The 19682-nt window shown below is 42.3% G+C and overlaps 1 protein-coding gene across 1 annotated transcript in view; it reads left to right on the top strand.

Moving 5' to 3' along the window:
- The first annotated feature begins 12285 nt into the window (after positions 1-12285).
- Positions 12286-19682, top strand: part of LOC311130577 (kelch domain-containing protein 1-like) — a 30696-nt gene continuing 23299 nt past the window's right edge. The window contains exons 1-3 of the mRNA XM_084163347.1: positions 12286-12454; positions 13408-13478; positions 13820-13937. Of these exons, the coding sequence (XP_084019473.1) occupies positions 12350-12454; positions 13408-13478; positions 13820-13937 (294 nt within the window). The 5' untranslated portion in view covers positions 12286-12349. The remainder of the gene's footprint in view (positions 12455-13407; positions 13479-13819; positions 13938-19682) is intronic.

The raw sequence follows: 19682 nt of genomic DNA, 5'->3' as shown, positions 1-19682 counted from the left end.
GATATAGTTCTGTGATCTGTGAAACAGTTCTGTTAATCACTGAGGCATTGTGTGTTTGTGTGTTCTTTTTCTTTAGAATTTTCAAATAAACTTGATGTGTTTTATGATTAATAGGGATGTTATGCTTGTACTATTTTGGACACACTGTCCTCAGGCTCCAGCTTTATGTTGTATGTTGATCGTATTAAAACAAAGAAAACAATCTGAAGTTGTTGTTTTTAAGTTATATATACCATGATTTTTCCGGTCCGGCCCACTTGGGAATAGATTTTCCTCCATGTGGCCCCTGAGCTAAAATGAGTTTGACACCCCTGTGTTAGACTTTCTATTTCCTTTCTTAGTATAAACTCTTTTGACCTAAATTGCTTTGTGTGTTTTGAAGTGTTTTGCATTAATTAAAATACTAGTCTATTTTAGAAGACGTGTATTGACCTCTTTTTGTTCCAATACCAGATTTGAATTGACGCAACTTAACAATTGGTGACCACCGACGTGATCTGGTAGAGGGACTTCGCTGGGTATTGTCCGGCCCATTGGACATCTCTGTCATTGGACGGTGTGTTTCACAAAGAGTCCGGACTACTAAAAACAGGTAAGCAGACACCTATTGTTATATAACTAAAGTTCTGCACATTGGCTTTATCCAAATTAATTTTGTGAAACACCTGTTTGATGTAAGTGAACTAAATTATGAATTATTATATGAATTATTATGAGTAGATAAGCACAATATTGTGACATGCAAACCTTTGGTGAATGTGATGTTAAACCATGGTACCATAGAGTATTGTTCTACCGGCAAGGTCCATAACTGCAAGGGTACGGCTAGGTTCGAAGATACAGGGAGTAATTGACTTAGTAATTGCTATCGGCAAGGTTCGTAACTACGAGGGTACGGTTAGGTTCGAAGAATTACACCGGCAAGGTTCGTAACTACGAGGGTACAGCTAGGTTAGAAGAATTACACCGGCAAGGTCCGTAACGTCGAGGGTACGGCTAGGTTCGGGAAATTTTTGATAATACTAGCGACTGGCAAGGTCCGTAACTGCGAGGGTACGGCTAGGTTCAGCTGAGTTTTTTTAGATAGGGACGAGGATAGTAGGCGAGGTTGAATTTGACAATGTAAATGTAAAGATAATGAATAGTCAATTTAACTAAATTGAAATGTATTGAACTGATATAATTAAACTGTAACGTTGGTGTTTGAAATAACATAATACTGGTTTTAAATAATTAAGTTGAAGCAATTTGGTTTATTATTTAATTTAACGTTTGATGTTTGACCCTGCAAAATACTGGTTAAATAATTAGACTGAAATAATTTGGTTTATCGTTGAAATATAAATATGCACCGACTTTAACTAATTAGGTGGGAATAATTTGATTTAAATAAATAGATAGACGTACTTTAAATAATTAAATAACGGACGAATATTACAAATTTAAACGAAAAACGGACAACACCCCATAGGAGTTTAAGGTTGTGCCGTTGTTTGATCATGTGATGGGGTTTGATGGGTGATTGGACCATGACTGGTGTGGTTATGGAAGTAATGTATAAATAGTGGAGAGCCGATAGGGGGCTCCATTGAACTATTCTGTTTTGTTGGGCATTTCGGTGGCATGGGGTGGGGTCTGTGTGTATGAGTGAATTCGGCGGCTGGTATGGGTGGTGACCGGATACTACTGAGTATTTGGTTTGTTGATGTTGAATGGAAGATTTGTAGCGTGGTTGGCGTTACATAGAAAGACTCACTTATTCAATAGGGAATGGGTGAAGGGAGAGAGAGTTTTTTGTGATGCTGAATGAGGTGAGAGCTAGTGTGGTTTTCATTTGGTGATGTCACTTGCTCTATGAACTGGAAGTATTTACTTTGAAAGCATCGCGGAATGTGTGGGGTGACTGGCAATGTATGTAAAGGGTCCCTGGTTCAAACACAGGTAGGGACAGAGGGTAAAGCTTTCACATTGGGGCTATAGACCTAGATTACTACGTGGATTGAGAAATGTGAAAGGTTGAATTAGATAGCTTAAGTAGAAGTATTCTAGAAAGGTCTATGAAAATATGTTACAAGGTCCCCGCGCCTTCCCCGTTGTGTAGGAAGGAGCAAGGGGAGGGGTGAGAGATAGTTCAAATGATATGAATATCATTAAATGTATGCTTATCAACGATAGAAAATATTTGTTTTATTAATAAGGGCCTAATCAGAGAGAACAGTTAAAGAAATTGAATAGCGAACTGAAATGGCGATAGAGCTGTGAAAATTATTTAAGTTGAGGACAAAGGAAAATAATCTATGATTCTAGTTCCCGGGTAAAAGGGTTGTACTTGCTTGACTAGATCGAGCAGAAGTTTTAATAGTTGAATGAAAAGCATTTCTTTGACGAAGTCTAATGGTTATTACTTTATTGTATAGGTTGGGTAACACCAGTGGTGTATGAGAATAAGTGGTGAATTCTAAAAAATATTTTGGTTTCATTACATGAACAATGGGATATCGTTTTTACTATTAGGATGATGGATTGAATAAACATTGGTTATAAGTATGAAGTTATTAAACAATAGGTTTATATTTTAAGAACATCAATGCAACAGGTTGCAATGATTAAAGTAATAGTAAATTGGGAATATAAAGGTAAAAATAACTGAATTGTGTAATAGCCTCAGAGAGACATGCAATCCATCATGAGCAGAATAACAGACAGGACAGAGCCAAGAAAGAGCAGAAAGGAGCAGAGTACCTAATGGCCACTCTTGGGGAAATAGCGGGTAAAAGGCAGGGAAAAGTGAAGGCTACAGCGGGGGAGGTAGATTGCTTCAACTGTAACAAAGGAGGGAACATTTGATGTAACCGTGATTGTATTGGCTAAAAAATGAAATATGACATTTACAGGGGGGACAGGAACAATAGAAGGGGAGACAGATTTTCCTAGGGGGTTGATCAAATAATTGATAATGGATCATTTGAGATGAGATCACATGTAGCAGATTTAGGGTAATCAATTAAATAATCATTGTATACTCGAGGAATTTTGAGTGGTTTTATGGATTAGTTATGAGGAATTAGATTGATACAAACAATTATTGATGGGTTAGGACTGGGGATATCTGTATCATGTTTTGTGTGTACTACCATCTTTAGATTACTGATGGTAATTGAAGGTTAACAAAATGTATAACCAGGAGAAAGAGATGAGCTTATCTCATTGGAATGTTGCCCAGGGCTAGGGGGAGCAGTAGTGAAGTTAGGCAGTATTTAGGTCATAAAAGTGAGCTACAAAATCAAGTGGGGCCTGGCTATTTGTGGTTGTTTTTCAAATTGGGTTTTTCAAATAAAAAACAACACACCTAGTATGATGGTTATAAAGGGTTGTTATGTTAAATTTAGGGGGTTTGTGTTAGGTTTGAAAGATTTAATTATGGACCTGTCATGTCCAACCATCAGTCTTCAGGTCAAGCCCGGGAGAGCCGGGGTAGAACAGAGTTTAAACTAAACATGAGTGTTTTTACAAGATAAGGGATTGATTGATTGGATTACTATTGATTCTGAACTGAATGAAAGTCTAATTTAGCCGCCATAAAAGACAAAGGAAGTGGGAGGAGCAATAAAGAAGCAAGGGACAGTCTAAAAAAAATACAAAAATAAGGGATGGCAATTGGATGATAAATTACCAATATTACCTAAGTGATTGTTTAGGTAGGTGGTAATATTGACACATGGGCAAAACATGTGTCAAAAGGGGGATGGTAGGATTATAGGAGATGGTAGGATTAAATAATAAATATATACGAAGGAGAGGACAAAATACTTTAAAAAAAAAATACAGTCTAGAAAGAGAATGCAGTCAGAAATAGAAATTGAGAGCTGAACACGTGTGAAGATAGTTTATTAACCACACCCGTATGTCAGAGGTTTTGTGCCCCACAGGTGAACTAAAGGAGAAGGTGACCCACTCTATCTAACCAGGTGACTGGTGAGCATCCAGTCCCTAAAGAAGAAAAACTGGAAGCAGACCTGTTGAGAAGGGCCCTATCAGGTTATATTGGTCACTGCCTTTGCCATTAGAATAGCAGAAAGAGCAACCTGGGTCCACGTTACCCACTGCAAAAAGGTAAGAACACATACAAGCACCATTGAACACATGCAGAGTTAGAGAGAAGAACTGGACCAATAGGGTCTGTGGATCACCTATGTTAACAAAGATCTCCTACCCCGACCTATCATCACTGTAGTGTGTTCTCAGGGTGTGAGTATGGGGTAGTACCAAGCAGAAAGACTGAGGACAGGAGAGGGTTGGCGGTTTTTGGGAATATGGATAACTTGAGTTGCATCATAGTCTCGGTAATGGTCTTGATATGTCAAGATCCATCACAAATTGTGCTATGCCCTTTCCATTGTTAAGAAGTAAAAGAGAAGAGAAGCGACCCGACATACTGACCGTCAAGGACGAGTGGCCTACAAAATGGGAGTCAGAGAAGGGCAGACTGTCAGATTCAAAATAAGGGTTAGGGACGTAGCCAACGGGTGGGGTACATGTCAATAAGCAAATTGGGATTATAAAAATCCTATTATATTCGTGTTCGGACCCCACGGCGGATTGTTCCTAGATTCAAGTGTTTAAACACACTTGGGGATGGGGATATGAGACCGAGGGGGACTGAACATCCAGGGGGGTGTAAAGAGAAATAAAGACATCACCAATTATCAATTGGAGATAGTAGTAATGTGACAGACTTAAGTTTGGAAGCACAGGAGAGAATTCTAAACCTTACAGCCCCTGTAACCGATGTGTGGTGGGTGTGTGCCAGTAAAGGCAGTGTAAGGCAGAGAATTCCAAAAGGGTGGCTAGATACGTGTGCCCTGGTTCTACTGGTTCAGCTAGTTAGAATTAGTCACCAGGAACCAAGGATTAAACAGATGTAGGAGGAGTTTTAACAAGAAGGAGAATAGCCCTATTTAGATGGATGCGATTGGGATACCAAGGGGGGTATCGGATGGATACCGAGCTATGAAACAATTAGGGGAAGGGTTTACTACCACGTTCTTTTGGTGGGTGACAATAAACAAAATTGTGAATTGGATTAATTATATCTATTACGACCAACAACGATTTATTGGCTGGACTAGGGATGCAACAGAAGGGATCTTTTGAACAATTATCCGCCATCTCACTCCTATGACTTAGTAAAAAGAGGTTGGCTCTAGATCAGGCAGAAAGGGGTGGTGTCTATAGAATGGTAAGCCATTGTTGTACATTTATCCCTAACAATACCAGTCCTGATGGGAGGATCTCTAAAGCCCTAGTTGGTTTAGATAAACTATCAGCTGAAATGAAGAGCATGGCTGGAATGGAGGGAAACGGACTGTTCTCCTGGTTGGGGGAGTGGTTTGGTAAGTTTGCATCATTGGTGGACACTGGATTTCTGACCCTAGTAGTTGTGTTTCTAATATTAATGTGCTGTACTGCCTGTGTAATTCCTTGTTTGAGAAAGTCTGTTGCAGATGTCGTGCATACGGCTGGTATGATGCCCCTCCTAGGGGCTCAAGAAGGGGATGCAGACACAGAGATGGGGTTGACAAAGGATGACCCTTGCTATTGGTGAGGTGGTGGAGAGACAACCTAGAGGGTGTCTAAAGGGGACCAAAATGTACTTCTCTGTTTGTGTTTTATGCTTTATTAATCAAGTTAACCATTGTGAATGTTTGTCTTTCCTTATGTGAAGGTTTAAAGTTCCTGGGTGACTGGTAGCCAACCTAGTACAAGTTGGGTGCAGATGGAAGGACTGAAGGCCTTTTTTATTATCATTATATTGCCTATTAATAAAAGTGTGATTATTTTTGTTTGTATTGTATTTTAATGAGTGACACCCTAGTGGGTGTCAAAAGGGGAATCCTAAATTTCCCTGAAATTTCTTATTTTGGGTTTTCTTATTTTGGGTTCACACCCAGTGGGTGTGAAAATGGGGATTGTGGGAAATTATTCTCTTATATTTTAGATGTGCTGTTAGCTTAATTAGAAAGCATTAATGATTAAACATAATAGGTTTGTGCTGTACTGATATAGACTGTTTAACATAACAAGCTGTGATTAATGTGGGGAACTATTAGGGGGTAGGCTGAGATAAGGCTTGTGTCTCACATACACACACACTGCCTCTTTGTTAGACCGCTCAAGGACATGTGTTCTGCTACAAACTGTGTCTGGGGTTGCTGACTCGAGACAAGTTGTGGAGAAAACAACTGACACCTGGCAACAGTGAAGCGCCAAGGGGCTGGGACCAGCCTGTTCGCCAACGATAGGCTGAGTAAGTCTAAACCACGCTCAGTCTCTACTCTGATAGGCCAGCAGGGAGGGGGAACTATCTCTGTCAGAGTATTTAAAGAAGAACTCATAACAATGGACCAGTTCTCTGACTACCCTGCGTGGTATTTCAGTGGACCCGTATATACGAACATCATATTTACCATTGAAGTGTTTTGCATTAATTAAAATACTAGTCTATTTTAGAAGACGTGTATTGACCTCTTTTTGTTCCAATACCAGATTTGAATTGACGCAACTTAACACCCTCAAAATTAAAGTGGAAAACCACACTACAGGCTGATCCAACTTTGATGTAATGTCCTTAAAACAAGTCAAAATGAGGCTCAGTAGTGTGTGTGGCCTCCACGTGCCTGTATGACCTCCCTACAACGCCTGGGCATGCTCCTGATGAGGTGGCGGATGGTCTCCTGAGGGATCTCCTCCCAGACCTGGACTAAAGCATCCGCCAACTCCTGGACAGTCTGTGGTGCAACGTGGCGTTGGTGGATGGAGCCAGACATGATGTCCCAGATGTGCTCAATTGGATTCAGGTCTGGGGAACGGGCGGGCAAGTCCATAGCATCAATGCCTTCCTCTTGCAGGAACTGCTGACACACTCCAGCCACATGAGGTCTAGCATTGTCTTGCATTAGGAGGAACCCAGGGCTAACCGCACCAGCATATGGTCTCACAAGGGGTCTGAGGATCTCATCTCGGTACCTAATGGCAGTCAGGCTACCTCTGGCGAGCACATGGAGGGCTGTGCGGCCCCCCAAAGAAATGCCACCCCACACCATGACTGACCCACCGCCAAACCGGTCATGCTGGAGGATGTTGCAGGCAGCAGAACGTTCTCCACGGCGTCTCCAGACTCTGTCACGTCTGTCACATGTGCTCAGTGTGAACCTGCTTTCATCTGTGAAGAGCACATGGCGCCAGTGGCGAATTTGCGGTGGGTCATTTTGCAGGGCTCTGGCAGTGCTCCTCCTGCTCCTCCTTGCACAAAGGCGGAGGTAGCAGTCCTGCTGCTGCGTTGTTGCCCTCCTACGGCCTCCTCCACGTCTCCTGATGTACTGGCCTGTCTCCTGGTAGCGCCTCCATGCTCTGGACACTACGCTGACAGACACAGCAAACCTTCTTGCCACAGCTCGCATTGATGTGCCATCCTGGATGAGCTGCACTACCTGAGCCACTTGTGTGGGTTGTAGACTCCGTCTCATGCTACCACTAGAGTGAAAGCACCGCCAGCATTCAAAAGTGACCAAAACATCAGCCAGGAAGCATAGGAACTGAGAAGTGGTCTGTGGTCACCACCTGCAAAACCAGTCCTTTATTGGGGGTGTCTTGCTAATTGCCCCTAATTTCCACCTGTTGTCTATTCCATTTGCACAACAGCATGTGAAATGTATTGTCAATCAGTGTTGCTTCCTAAGTGGACAGTTTGATTTCACAGAGGTGTGATTGACTTGGAGTTACATTGTGTTGTTTAAGTGTTCCCTTTATTTTTTTGAGCAGTGTAGTTCTGGGTACTAGGGGCTCTAGTGAGTAGACTGACCTATGAGGGTATGTCATCTTTACAGAAGTTAAAATATAACTTTCTGTCTTCCAACTAACACCTTTTAATGAAAATTGAGATGTGTTCAGTCTTTATGAATATTCCCTCTGTCTGGTTCCTTCTGTCTGGACTCTCAAAGTGAGTTTTCAGGTGTTTCTTTTTTTACAAAGTATTTTTTTTAAAGGTGCTAGACCAGTCAATTAATTGATTTATTTGGAATATAAATTGCAACCTGGGATTGACCCAGGGACCCTCTGAACACAACGACAATAGTCACCCACGAAGCATCGTTACCTAGCGCTCCACAAAAGCCACAGCCCTTGCAGAGCAAGGGAAACAACTACCTCAAGGTCTCAAGAGTGGGTGACATCACCAGTTGAACGCTACTAGCGTGCACCGCTAACTAGCCATTTCATATCGGCTACACACACAGTAATCTTTATTTTAACAATATCTAAAAGTTCCAATTGGACAAGTCCAAAATGATAAAAAGGGTAAAGCTAAGTTTTAAAATCAAATCAGATTTTATTTGTCACATACACGTGTTTAGCAGATGTTATTGCGGGTGTAGTGAAATGCTTGTGCAGAACGTTTTGTTGTAGCCAAAGCCAGCAGGGGGCAATTCAATTCAATAGTTCAAATGTGAGCTGGGAGTGTTGAGCCAGAATAGTAGCTATAATCCACAATGTCTTGTCGATTGCAGTCCAATGGCTATATGGAATTCGCTCCGGTTTTCATTGGCTACTGGTGCAGATAAAATGAGAGAGGTGTAGGCTACTTAACTAAGGGAAGGGGGAATGAGCTTCACCCTCGCAGTACCCCAAAAGGCCTCCTCTCTGGTTCAATCTGGTTCACAGTAGTGTCAAGGTTCGGCCGTAGTGTGCGAGGCTCGTGGTCCTCTGGTCATGTTCACACAGCAGCTATAGATTGAATCCACACGTGCACTGGCATTAATGAGTGAGTAGCATGCAAAAGAGTAGAGAATGTCAGCATACAGCACTATAAAGTACAATGTCTCCAAACTCTGCTCTGACCAAAATAGCAGAGTCACACGAACTGCCACTGGGGGGGGGGGGGGGACTGCATCATCCCCAAAAGGTCCACCAAATATGCGGTGTAGGGTGTGTAACATAAATCAAATCAAACTTTATTTATCACATGCGCCGAATACAACAGGTGTAGACCTTACCATGAAATGCTTACTTACAAGCCCTTAACCAACAATGCCGTTCAAGAAAGAGGTAAGAAAATATTTACCAAATAAACTAAAGTTTAAAAAATGTAACACAATGTAACACAAACCCTAACCCAATGTAAATAGTCCGGCTGGCCATTTGATTAATTGCCCTTCATGTACCAGAGATGGGAAGCTTGAGAACTTACTTAATCAGTGTCAGCTCAGCCAACCATCCGAGGGACCAGTTAGCAACAGCCCAGGAATCGGTGCAAGCCCACAGACCAGAGGTTGAGAAACACTGTAAACCAGGGGTGTCAAACTCATTTTAGCTCAGGGGCCACATGGAGGAAAATCTATTCCCAAGTGGGCCGGACCGGAAAAATCATGGTATATATAACTTAAAAACAACAACTTCAGATTGTTTTCTTTGTTTTAATACGATCAACATACAACATAAAGCTGGAGCCTGAGGACAGTGTGTCCAAAATAGTACAAGCACAACATCACTATTAATCATAAAACACATCAAGTTTATTTGAAAATTCTAAAGAAAAAGAACACAAACACACAATGCCTCAGTGATTAACAGAACTGTTTCACAGATCACAGAACTATATCAGGGTGTCATTTCTCAGGCAGAAATGTAGATAAAAATAATGAAATCCTGTTCCCCAAACAAGTGCAAGAACCACAGAGTCAAGAATAGGTTAAATATACAAATAAAATAAAAACAATTAAAAACAATAGCACATCAACATAAAAACATATAAACATAAAGCAGGAGCCTGAGGACAGTGTCCAAAAGCACAACATCACTATTAATCATAAAACACCTCAAGTTATTTGAAAGATCTGAGGACAAAGAACACACAAACACACAATGCCTCAGTGATTCACAGAAGTATATCACAGATCACAGAACTATATCAGGGTGTCATTTCTCAGGCAGAAATGTAGATAAAAATAATGAAATCCTGTTCCCCAAACAAGTGCAAGAACCACAGAGTCAAGAATAGGTTAAATATACAAAATAAAATAAAATCAATTAAAAACAATAGCACATCAACATAAAAACATATAAACATAAATCTGAAAGCGTTGCTCAAACTCCCGTAACAGTCCCGTTATTTTATCTTTGAACCGCTTCATGTCTGCCACATGTTGGGTCGCGCACACATTTTTCAGACAGGGGAAGTGAGCTGCATCACCACCGGCAAGTTGCGTCTCCCACAATGACAGCTTCAACTTGAAAGAACGTATGCTTTCATAATACTGCGTGACAACTTTGTTGCGCCCTTGCAGCTGTTTGTTCAAGTTATTCAGGTGCTCTGTAACATCCACCATAAATGCAATGTCCTGCATCCATTCTGCGGAATGAAATTCTAACACTGGTTTGCCCTTTTCTTCCATGAACTGTTCAATTTCTTCTCGTAAATCAAAGAAACGCCTTAGCACCTCGGCTTAACCATATTACCTCAGTGTGGTATGGCAGGGAATAGATGTGGTCTTTCTCTCTGAGAAGGCTGTCAAACTGACGGTGATTCAGGCTTCTGGATCGGATGAAATTAACAGTTTGGATGACCACCTTCATGACGTTATCCATCTTTAATGACTTGCAACACAAAGCCTCCTGGTGTAAAATACAGTGAAAAGTCAAAAAAGCACGTCCTCCATTTGCAGATTGCACTTTCTCTCTGAACTTTGTCACAACGCCTGCTTTTTTCCCGATCATTGAGGGCGCACCATCTGTAGCCAGGCTGACAGCGCGGGACCAGTCCACTCCGACCCTGTCCAGCGCGCCGACGAGTGCGGTAAAAATATCAGCTGCTGTCGTTGTATCTGTCATCGGCACCAACTCCACGAACTCCTCGGTGACGGTCAATGTGTCATCAACTCCGCGGATGAAAATGGCCAGTTGTGCAACATCTGTAATGTCCGTGCTTTCATCAATTGCAACCGAAAACGCAATAAATGACTTTACTTTTTGCTTCAACTGGCTGTCCAAATCCACTGAAAGATCGGAAATCCTGACTGCAACTGTGTTTCTTGTCAGGCTGATATTTGCAAAAGCCCGCCGCTTTTCAGGGCACACAATCTCCGCTGCCTTCATCATGCATGTTTTTACAAATTCACCCTCACTAAATGGTTTTGAAGCCACTGCGATTTCATTAGCAATGAGGTAGCTAGCTTTCACTGCAGCGTCACTGATGTCTCGGCTGTGAGTCAACACAGACTGCTGTTTCTTCAGACCCGCCAACAGTTCATTCACCTTCTCTCATCTCCGCTGTCCTTGAAAGTTGTCATATTTGTCGGCATGAAGACTCACATAGTGGCGACGAAGGTTATATTCTTTCAGCACTGCAACATGCTCTGAACACACCAAACATACAGCTTTCCCATTCAATTCCGTGAATAAATAGGATGACCATTTTTCTTGGAACACTCTGCACTCTGCGTCCACTTTTCTCTTTTTTGACAGAGACATATTGGGGCAATGAGGGTGCCAAAGCACATAATTTTAAAAGTAGAAGCCGTAATAAATATCGCGGGCAAAACAAAGTAGTTCATTGGCTGCACGTGCTTGACCTACTTGCTCTGCCCCGGTATAAACAGTTTGCTTGCTTAACACAATTGCTATTGCGCCATCCAGTGGACGCAATTGGAACAGCAGTTTATTTTATTGAAAAATTGCAGCGCATTTTTATACTTTACAAAATTATTATTATTATTATTTTTTTTTTTTAAATCATCTCGCTGGCCGGATTAAACCCGTTTGCGGGCCTGATCCGGCCCGTGGGCCGGACGTTTGACACCCCTGCTGTAAACTGTAGCCTACTACAATCAATGGCTACTAGAAGACATAAAAACGTGTAGCCTATATTTTAAGAGTGTTTTGTCTGTTGTTAAACTGAGCAGGATTATTATATTTGTTTTTACATAGGCCTAACAAAATTAAACAATTAGAAGTGCATCATTAAACCATACCACTTAAAATATAGGGTATTATTTGTCTATTTCTATCAATTCAAGTGTAGCTTATGTATTATAGCCTAAAACATTTTTTAGAAGATGTATTCAAGCAATTGGAAAGGCGGCCTTCGCCCAGTCGCATAATGCTCTGAAACGATTTACATTCCACAATAGAAACGCGCCCCAGGGGCTCAAATCAATCCTGAGGAGCACGTTTTCACACTCTGGCTTGTCTTTGCATGTAGCAAGAAGTCCATCCCATCTCAGCGCCATTAGGATTCCTATGATCTGGAGAAAGTAAACACGAGAGAGACTCAGTTGCCTTTCTTTAGTCGCAGTTGATGATGAATACAGGAACTGGTGTCGAGATGTTGAACTCGCTGGAGCGGAGTGATCACACCGCATTCGTGGAAGGGAGCGTTCTTTATGTGTGGGGAGGCTGTAAGGTAAGGTTACCTGGGCAAAGTACCCAAAAAAATAACAGCCGCATTTCAGCAAAACGCTATAGGCATCACATTTAATATGTTCAGATACCTTTTTCCCTAGCGGTTTCTCAACTCCACGATATGCATATCTGCTGTGATGTAGGCCTACATCGTATATTACTGCGATAGCATTTTATAGCCGGGGAAGTTTTGCTGAGCCTCGATTCTCGTTCTGAACTTTCAAACGCATCGCTTGTAGTACGGTTTTGGAAACAAGAGGAACATATCTTTCATACTGACAGCGAGAAATAATAGTAATACAAAATGTGAAATTACTACACACCTTTTTATAGGGTTCCCACACGGCCATATTTCCATGTTACAGCGCTTGTTTACAGAAAACACAGACGGAAGATTGAGGCATAGGCTACCTATGCTAATTAGTAATCTGCGTCTCCGAACACCTGTGTGTAAAGAAGCCAGACGCCACAAACTTGTCACTCAAAATTACCATCTGCTGCAACTATTAAAACTGGTTTAAACAGTATATATATATATATATGTATGATGTGATATGAAAATAGAGGGCTTTATGTTTCTAGAGCCGTACCGCAATTGAGCATCTATTCACTAGATTGAGTATTTGGTTGTTTTAGCTGCCAGAGCCAATTTACCTCTATAAACAGAACATGTAATGTGTTTGGACAATAAGGAGTAACGTTAGTCTCCTTTTAGTCCATTATTGGGCTACCTTTTCCGTAGTTATTCATGTTACCACTGCCAAACCTTTTGTTTGTATTCAACTGTCTTCACATCTAGAAAATATTCCCTGTGTTTCTTTTTTTGTAATATTTCATATTCCCATTGTGACTAGTAGGTTTAGCCTATTGTGTGAATGATTGCTACAATGTTTCAATAGTGTAGCACTCTATCTTATTGATGGTAGATATTGTTTTTCTGATGTTCCATGACAGTCAGTCTCTGGAACAGAAACACTGTTACCCAGTGATGAGATTTGGCTGTGCGATTTGGAGTGCGGAATATGGTAAGATTATGAGACCGTCTGTTTCCTGTTGGACTCAAGCTCTTCAGTCATTAATTTTTTTCAATTATTCTAAAATGAATTGATTCACCTGCCCACTGTGTTATGACAATTCTTTGTAATTCATTGTTTATTGCTCGTTAATATCTTAACTTACTTGACCAAGTTTGCAGTGCTGTAGCATGTACACAAGAAGACCTGCAAACAACATAGGCTATCACTCTTCCCTATTTCGGTTTTTGTGTTTGTGATAATGCCACTACCCCCCAGACATACACATTACCCGCCCCCTGACAGACACGCATTACTGAGCTTTCATTTGCATGTTTGTGTGTATGTGTCAGGGAGCGGAGGAGGATGGAGGGAGAACTCCCTCCGGCCTTATCAGGCGCCTGCGGTTCTTATCACAATGGCACTCTCTACGTGTTCGGAGGGTGTGACCCCAACGGACACACCAACCAGGTAAGGACAGCAATTATCCACCCACTGACCTAGGATCAGGTCACCCTAAGGCTTGCCGTTTGCGTCCTAGTCGAAACAGTTCGCTAGTCGAAGTTCGGTAGCCAAAGTCTATGCCCCTTTGTCTGCGATTGGTCAACAGTAGCGATTCTTCAATGAAGTGTTTGTTGTCATTCAAAGACAGACGACTAGTTTTCATGCACATTTTTTCACTTGAGAATACTGCACCAAACATTGATTGCGTGGCTGACCTTCTCGGCAAAAATGTCAAAATGAATTACAGATTTCTTGAGTTATTAATTCAGACTATTTTGAAGAAGTGTACTTTTGCTACAGTGTCTCAAGAGGGACAAACAGTAATATTGCTGCTTTTTTCTCGTTTTCCAAGCGAAGGTATTTTAAGGGAGAATGCAAGCACAGATGTTCACTTTTCCTAGCTAAGTTCTGCTAGGAGCAAACCGAACCTATGTATGAGGATGCCTTTACCCAGCTGTATCCTTTTCCCCTTGGAGGTACAAAGTGTTAAAGTGAAACTGACCTCAGATCAGATTGTGTGATTGATAGGGGCCTGTTAAGAGAATCAAGAAAGGCCAAAAGCTGTCTGACGTGTTTTGTTTTCCTCATGGCCAAGTAGCATGGGCTGTAACTTGATATCACAGAAGTGCAGACAGAAAGACACAGGAATGTATTAGTGTCATTCGTATGAACTGTGTTCATGAGAAAGTGGCTGCTTGTCGATTTGGAAGTGAATTGGAAGCTGACTTTGTGAGAAGGGACTTCGAAATGGTCCTGGGTAGCCTATTAAATCCGGGCTTGGGAAAGTTAAATAAATGTTTTCTTTGGTATAACAAGAAAAGTAACCTTTCGTGGTAGTTGTTAGTACACTAATAATAATTCGAAAGGTATAAGAAATATGGTAGTAGCTCCACCTTGCTCTCTGATCTGCTAAGTGGAATTCACGCTATATCATTCGATGTACTTTGTTGTCCATTTACATGCAAATTCATTTTGTGAATTCTGCATACAAATACACAAAAACAATACACTGTAATACATGGAATGCAGAAAAGACTGGATAGTTAATGCACACATATTCACTGTCGCTGCGGCCTACTGTCCGACCATGTATTGGACCTACATCTGTCCTATGTCCCACTGTTCAGCAGCCCGATGGCCATCGGAATAAAACTTAACCTGCTCCTATTCTTGCTGAACAGTGTTATCTTACGGTATATCTCCTTCTGGAGGGCAGCAGCTCAAAACATTGGGTAAGGTTGTGTGTGGGGTCCTCTATGAATCGTTTGGCCTTGTCCATTGCCCGTCTATCAAAGATTCCCTGAAGACCCTGGGTGTTGACATGCAGTTCAAATCCAATTTTATTTGTCACATGCGGCGAATATAACCGAACCGGTGTAGACTTTACCGTGAAATGCTTACTTACGAGACCTTTCCCAACAATGCAGAGTTAAAATGTAACAAAAGATTAGCAACAAAAAAAAGGGAAATAGTAACACAATAAAATAACAATAATGAGGCTAGAGTCCAGTGAGTGTGCATAGAGCCAGTGCAAAAAATTAATTCATATACAGTGAGGGAAAAAAGTATTTGATCCCCTGCTGATGTTGTACGTTTGCCCACTAACAAAGACATGATCAGTCTATAATTTTAATGGTAGGTTTATTTGAACAGTGAGAGACAGAATAACAACAAAAAAATCCAGAAAAACGCATGTCAAAAATTTTATAAATTGATTTGCATTTTAATGAGGCAAATAAGTATTTGACCTCTCTGCAAAATATTACTTAGTACTTGGTGGCAAAACCCTTGTTGGCAATCACAGAGGTCAGACGTTTCTTGTAGTTGGCCACCAGGTTTGCACACATCTCAGGAGGGATTTTGTCCCACTCCTCTTTGCAGATCTTCTCCAAGTCATTAAGGTTTCGAGCCTGACGTTTGGCAACTCGAACCTTCAGCTCCCTCCACAGATTTTCTATGGGATTAAGGTCTGGAGACTGGCTAGGCCATTCCAGGACCTTAATGTGCTTCTTCTTGAGCCACTCCTTTGTTGCCTTGGCCGTGTGTTTTGGGTCATTGTCATGCTGGAATACCCATCCACGACCCATTTTCAATGCCCTGGCTGAGGGAAGGAGGTTCTCACCCAAGATTTGATGGTACATGGCCCCGTCCATCGTCCCTTTGATGCGGTGAAGTTGTCCTGTCCCCTTATCAGAAAAACACCCCCAAAGCATAATGTTTCCACCTCCATGTTTGATGGTGGGGATGGTGTTCTTGGGGTCATAGGCAGCATTCCTCCTCCTCCAAACACGGCGAGTTGCGTTGATGCCAAAGAGCTCAATTTTGGTCTCATCTGACCACAACACTTTCACCCAGTTCTCCTCTGAATCATTCAGATGTTCATTGTTAAACTTCAGACGGGCCTGTAAATGTGCTTTCTTGAGCAGGGGGACCTTGCGGGCGCTGCAGGATTTCAGTCCTTCACGGCGTTGTGTGTTACCAATTGTTTTCTTGGTGACTATGGTCCCAGCTGCCTTGAGATCATTGACAAGATCCTCCCGTGTAGTTCTGGGCTGATTCCTCACCGTTCTCATGATCATTGCAACTCCACGAGGTGAGATCTTGCATGGAGCCCCAGGCAGAGGGAGATTGACAGTTCTTTTGTGTTTCTTCCATTTGCGAATAATTGCACAAACTGTTGTCACCTTCTGACCAAGCTGCTTGGCGATGGTCTTGTAACCCATTCCAGCCTTGTGTAGGTTTACAATCTTGTCCCTGACATCCTTGGAGAGCTCTTTGGTCTTGGCCATGGTGGAGAGTTTGGAATCTGATTGATTGATTGCTTCTGTGGACAGGTGTCTTTTATACAGGTAATAAACTGAGATTAGGAGCACTCCCTTTAAGAGTGTGCTCCTAATCTCAGCTCGTTACCTGTATAAAAGACACCTGGGAGCCAGAAATCTTTCTGATTGAGAGGGGTCAAATACTTATTTCCCTCATTTAAAATGCAAATCAATTTATAATATTTTTGACATGCGTCTTTCTGGATTTTGTTGTTGTTATTCTGTCTCTCACTGTTCAAATAAACCTACCATTAAAATTATAGACTGATCATTTCTTTGTCAGTGGGCAAACGTACAAAATCAGCAGGGGATCAAATACTGTTTTCCCTCACTGTAGGGGTCAATTGATTATCTGCTCAGCAGTCTTATGGCTTGAGGGTAGAAGCTGTTCATGAGCCTTTTGTCCCAGACTTGGCGCTCCGGTACCGCTTGCCATGCGGTAGCAGAGATAATAGTCTATGACTTGGGTGGCTGGAGTCTATGACAATTTTTAGGGCCTTCCTCTGACACTGCTTGGTATAGAGGTCCTGGATGGCAGGGAGGTCGGCTCCAGTGATTTATTGGGCCGTACGCACTACCCTGTGTAGCACCTTGCGGTCGGATGCCAAGCAGTTGCCATACCATGCAGTGACGCAGTCAGTCAAGATGCTCTCAATGGTGCAGCTGTAAAACCTTTTGAGGATCTGAGGGCCCATGACAAATCTTTTCAGCTTCCTGAGGGGGAAGAAGTGTTGTCGTGCCCTCTTCATGACTGTGTTGGTGTGTTTGGACCATGATAGGTCCTTAGTGATGTGGACACCGATGAACTTTAAACTCTCAACCCGCTCCACTACAGCCCTATTGATGTGAATGGGGGCGTGCTCGGCCCTCTGTTTCCTGTAGTCCACGATCAGCTCCTTTATCTTGCTGACGTTAAGGGGAGAGGTTGTTGACCTGGCACCACACTGCCTGGTCTCTGACCTCCTCCCTATAGGTTGTCTCATCGTCGTCGGTGTTCAGGCCTACCACCGTTGTGTCATCGGCAAACTTAATGATGGTGTTGGAGTTGTGTGCGGCCACGCAGTCATGGGTGAACGGGGAGTACAGGAGGGTACTAAGCACGCAGTTGTGTCAGTCGCAGGAGGTACAGTCGTTGTTGGAATTTTTATTGATGTTTTGAGTGTTGCCATTAAAAGCGAGTGTGCTGTCCATGATATTCCCCAGGTACTTGAAACTCCACACTCTCTCTGCCTGTTCAACACCCAGGAATAGCTGGCTTCCTCTGCCTTCATCTGGAAATCAATGAGCATTTATTTTGTTGATGTTGAGTGTGAGGTTGTTGTTATGGCACCAGTCATAAACCCTGTTTACTTCTGTTTGGAAATGCATTGTGTCATCTGAGAGGTCGACAAGGGTGGCGTCGTCTGCGTATTTCACTGCCAAGCAGTCCCTGTCTGAGCCTTTCATGTCATTGGTGTATATGGAGACTAGCACTGGAGAGATTCGTTCTTTGGAACCAGTAGATGTACACAGAGGAAGGAATGTTGTGTTGTTGATCTTGGCATACTGTCCACTGTTCAGCAGGAAGTCCAGCACCCACAAGGTAATGCTGGGATCTACCTGTAGGTGGGAGAGCTTTTCACAGAGAAGGTGAGGCTGCATGCAGTTGAAAAGCAGAGGAGAATTCCAGGAAAAGACACACACATACGAGTGACAGTGGAGATCCGGTGGGACCATTCTACCCAATGAGAGGGCAGATACACGTGTGAACAACAGGCACAACTAAGTAGTTTTTCTCAAAGTTGCCGGAATGCCATGTGCATCCACTTATATCAGTACATTTGTAACAACCTAAACATGACGAAACTTCTATTAGATCAAATAAGCCTCATGTAATTCGACACTCTCTCATAGACCCCCATATATAAAAAAGGGCTTATCTCACGCGGACATATTTTGGGTGGTGTAAATAGTTTCGCTTTGCCTCTTCCTCTCTGTCCACGTTGAACACGATAGGGGCGTTGAAGCCATTTTCAATGGAGGAAGCGAAGTGGGCAGGGTGACCATTGGGCGATACGAGCATGGGCGAGTGAACAGGGTGTGCCCTAAGTTGGGGAAAGCGGAACTTTATGCAAATACTCATCGCAGCTTGATTGACCAATCGAAGTTCACTATAGCTTCCAGCCCCTACTGGACTGGCTGTTGATACCTGCAGTTGAAGTCAGAAGTTTACATACACCTTAGCCAAATACATCTCAGTTTTTCACAATTCCTGACATTTAATCCTAGTAAAAAGTCCCTGTCATAGGTCAGTTAGGATCACCACTTTATTTTAAGAATGTGAAATGTCAGAATAATAGTAGAGAGTGATTTATTTAAGCTTTTATTACTTTCATCACATTCCCAGCGGGTCAAAAGTTTACATACACTCAATTAGTATTTGGTAGCATTGCCATTAAATTGTTTAACTTGGGTCAAACGTTTCAGGTAGCCTTCCACAAACTTCCCACAATAAGTTGAGTGAATTTTGGCCCATTCCTCCTGACAGAGCTGGTGTAACTGAGTCAGGTTTGTAGGCCTCCTTGCTCATACACGCTTTTTGAGTTCTGCCCACACATTTTCTATAGGATTGAGGTCAGGGCTTTGTGATGGCCACTCCAATACCTTGACTTTGTTGTCCTTAAGCCATTTTGCCACAACTTTGGAAGTATGCTTGGGGTCATTGTCCATTTGGAAGACCCATTTGCGACCAAGCTTTAACTTCCTGACTGATGTCTTGAGATGTTGCTTCAATATATCCACATAATTTTCCTTCCTCATGATGCCATCTATTTTGTGAAGTGCACCAGTCCCTCCTGCAGCAAAGCACCCCCACAGCATGATGCTGCCACCCCCGTGCTTCACGGTTGGG

Source organism: Coregonus lavaretus (genome assembly GCF_964263955.1).
Source record: "Coregonus lavaretus genome assembly, chromosome: 1".
Classification (NCBI taxonomy): domain Eukaryota; kingdom Metazoa; phylum Chordata; class Actinopteri; order Salmoniformes; family Salmonidae; genus Coregonus; species Coregonus lavaretus.
The sequence above is the reverse complement of the archived record's forward strand: the minus strand, read 5'-3'. Positions and strand labels throughout refer to the sequence as shown.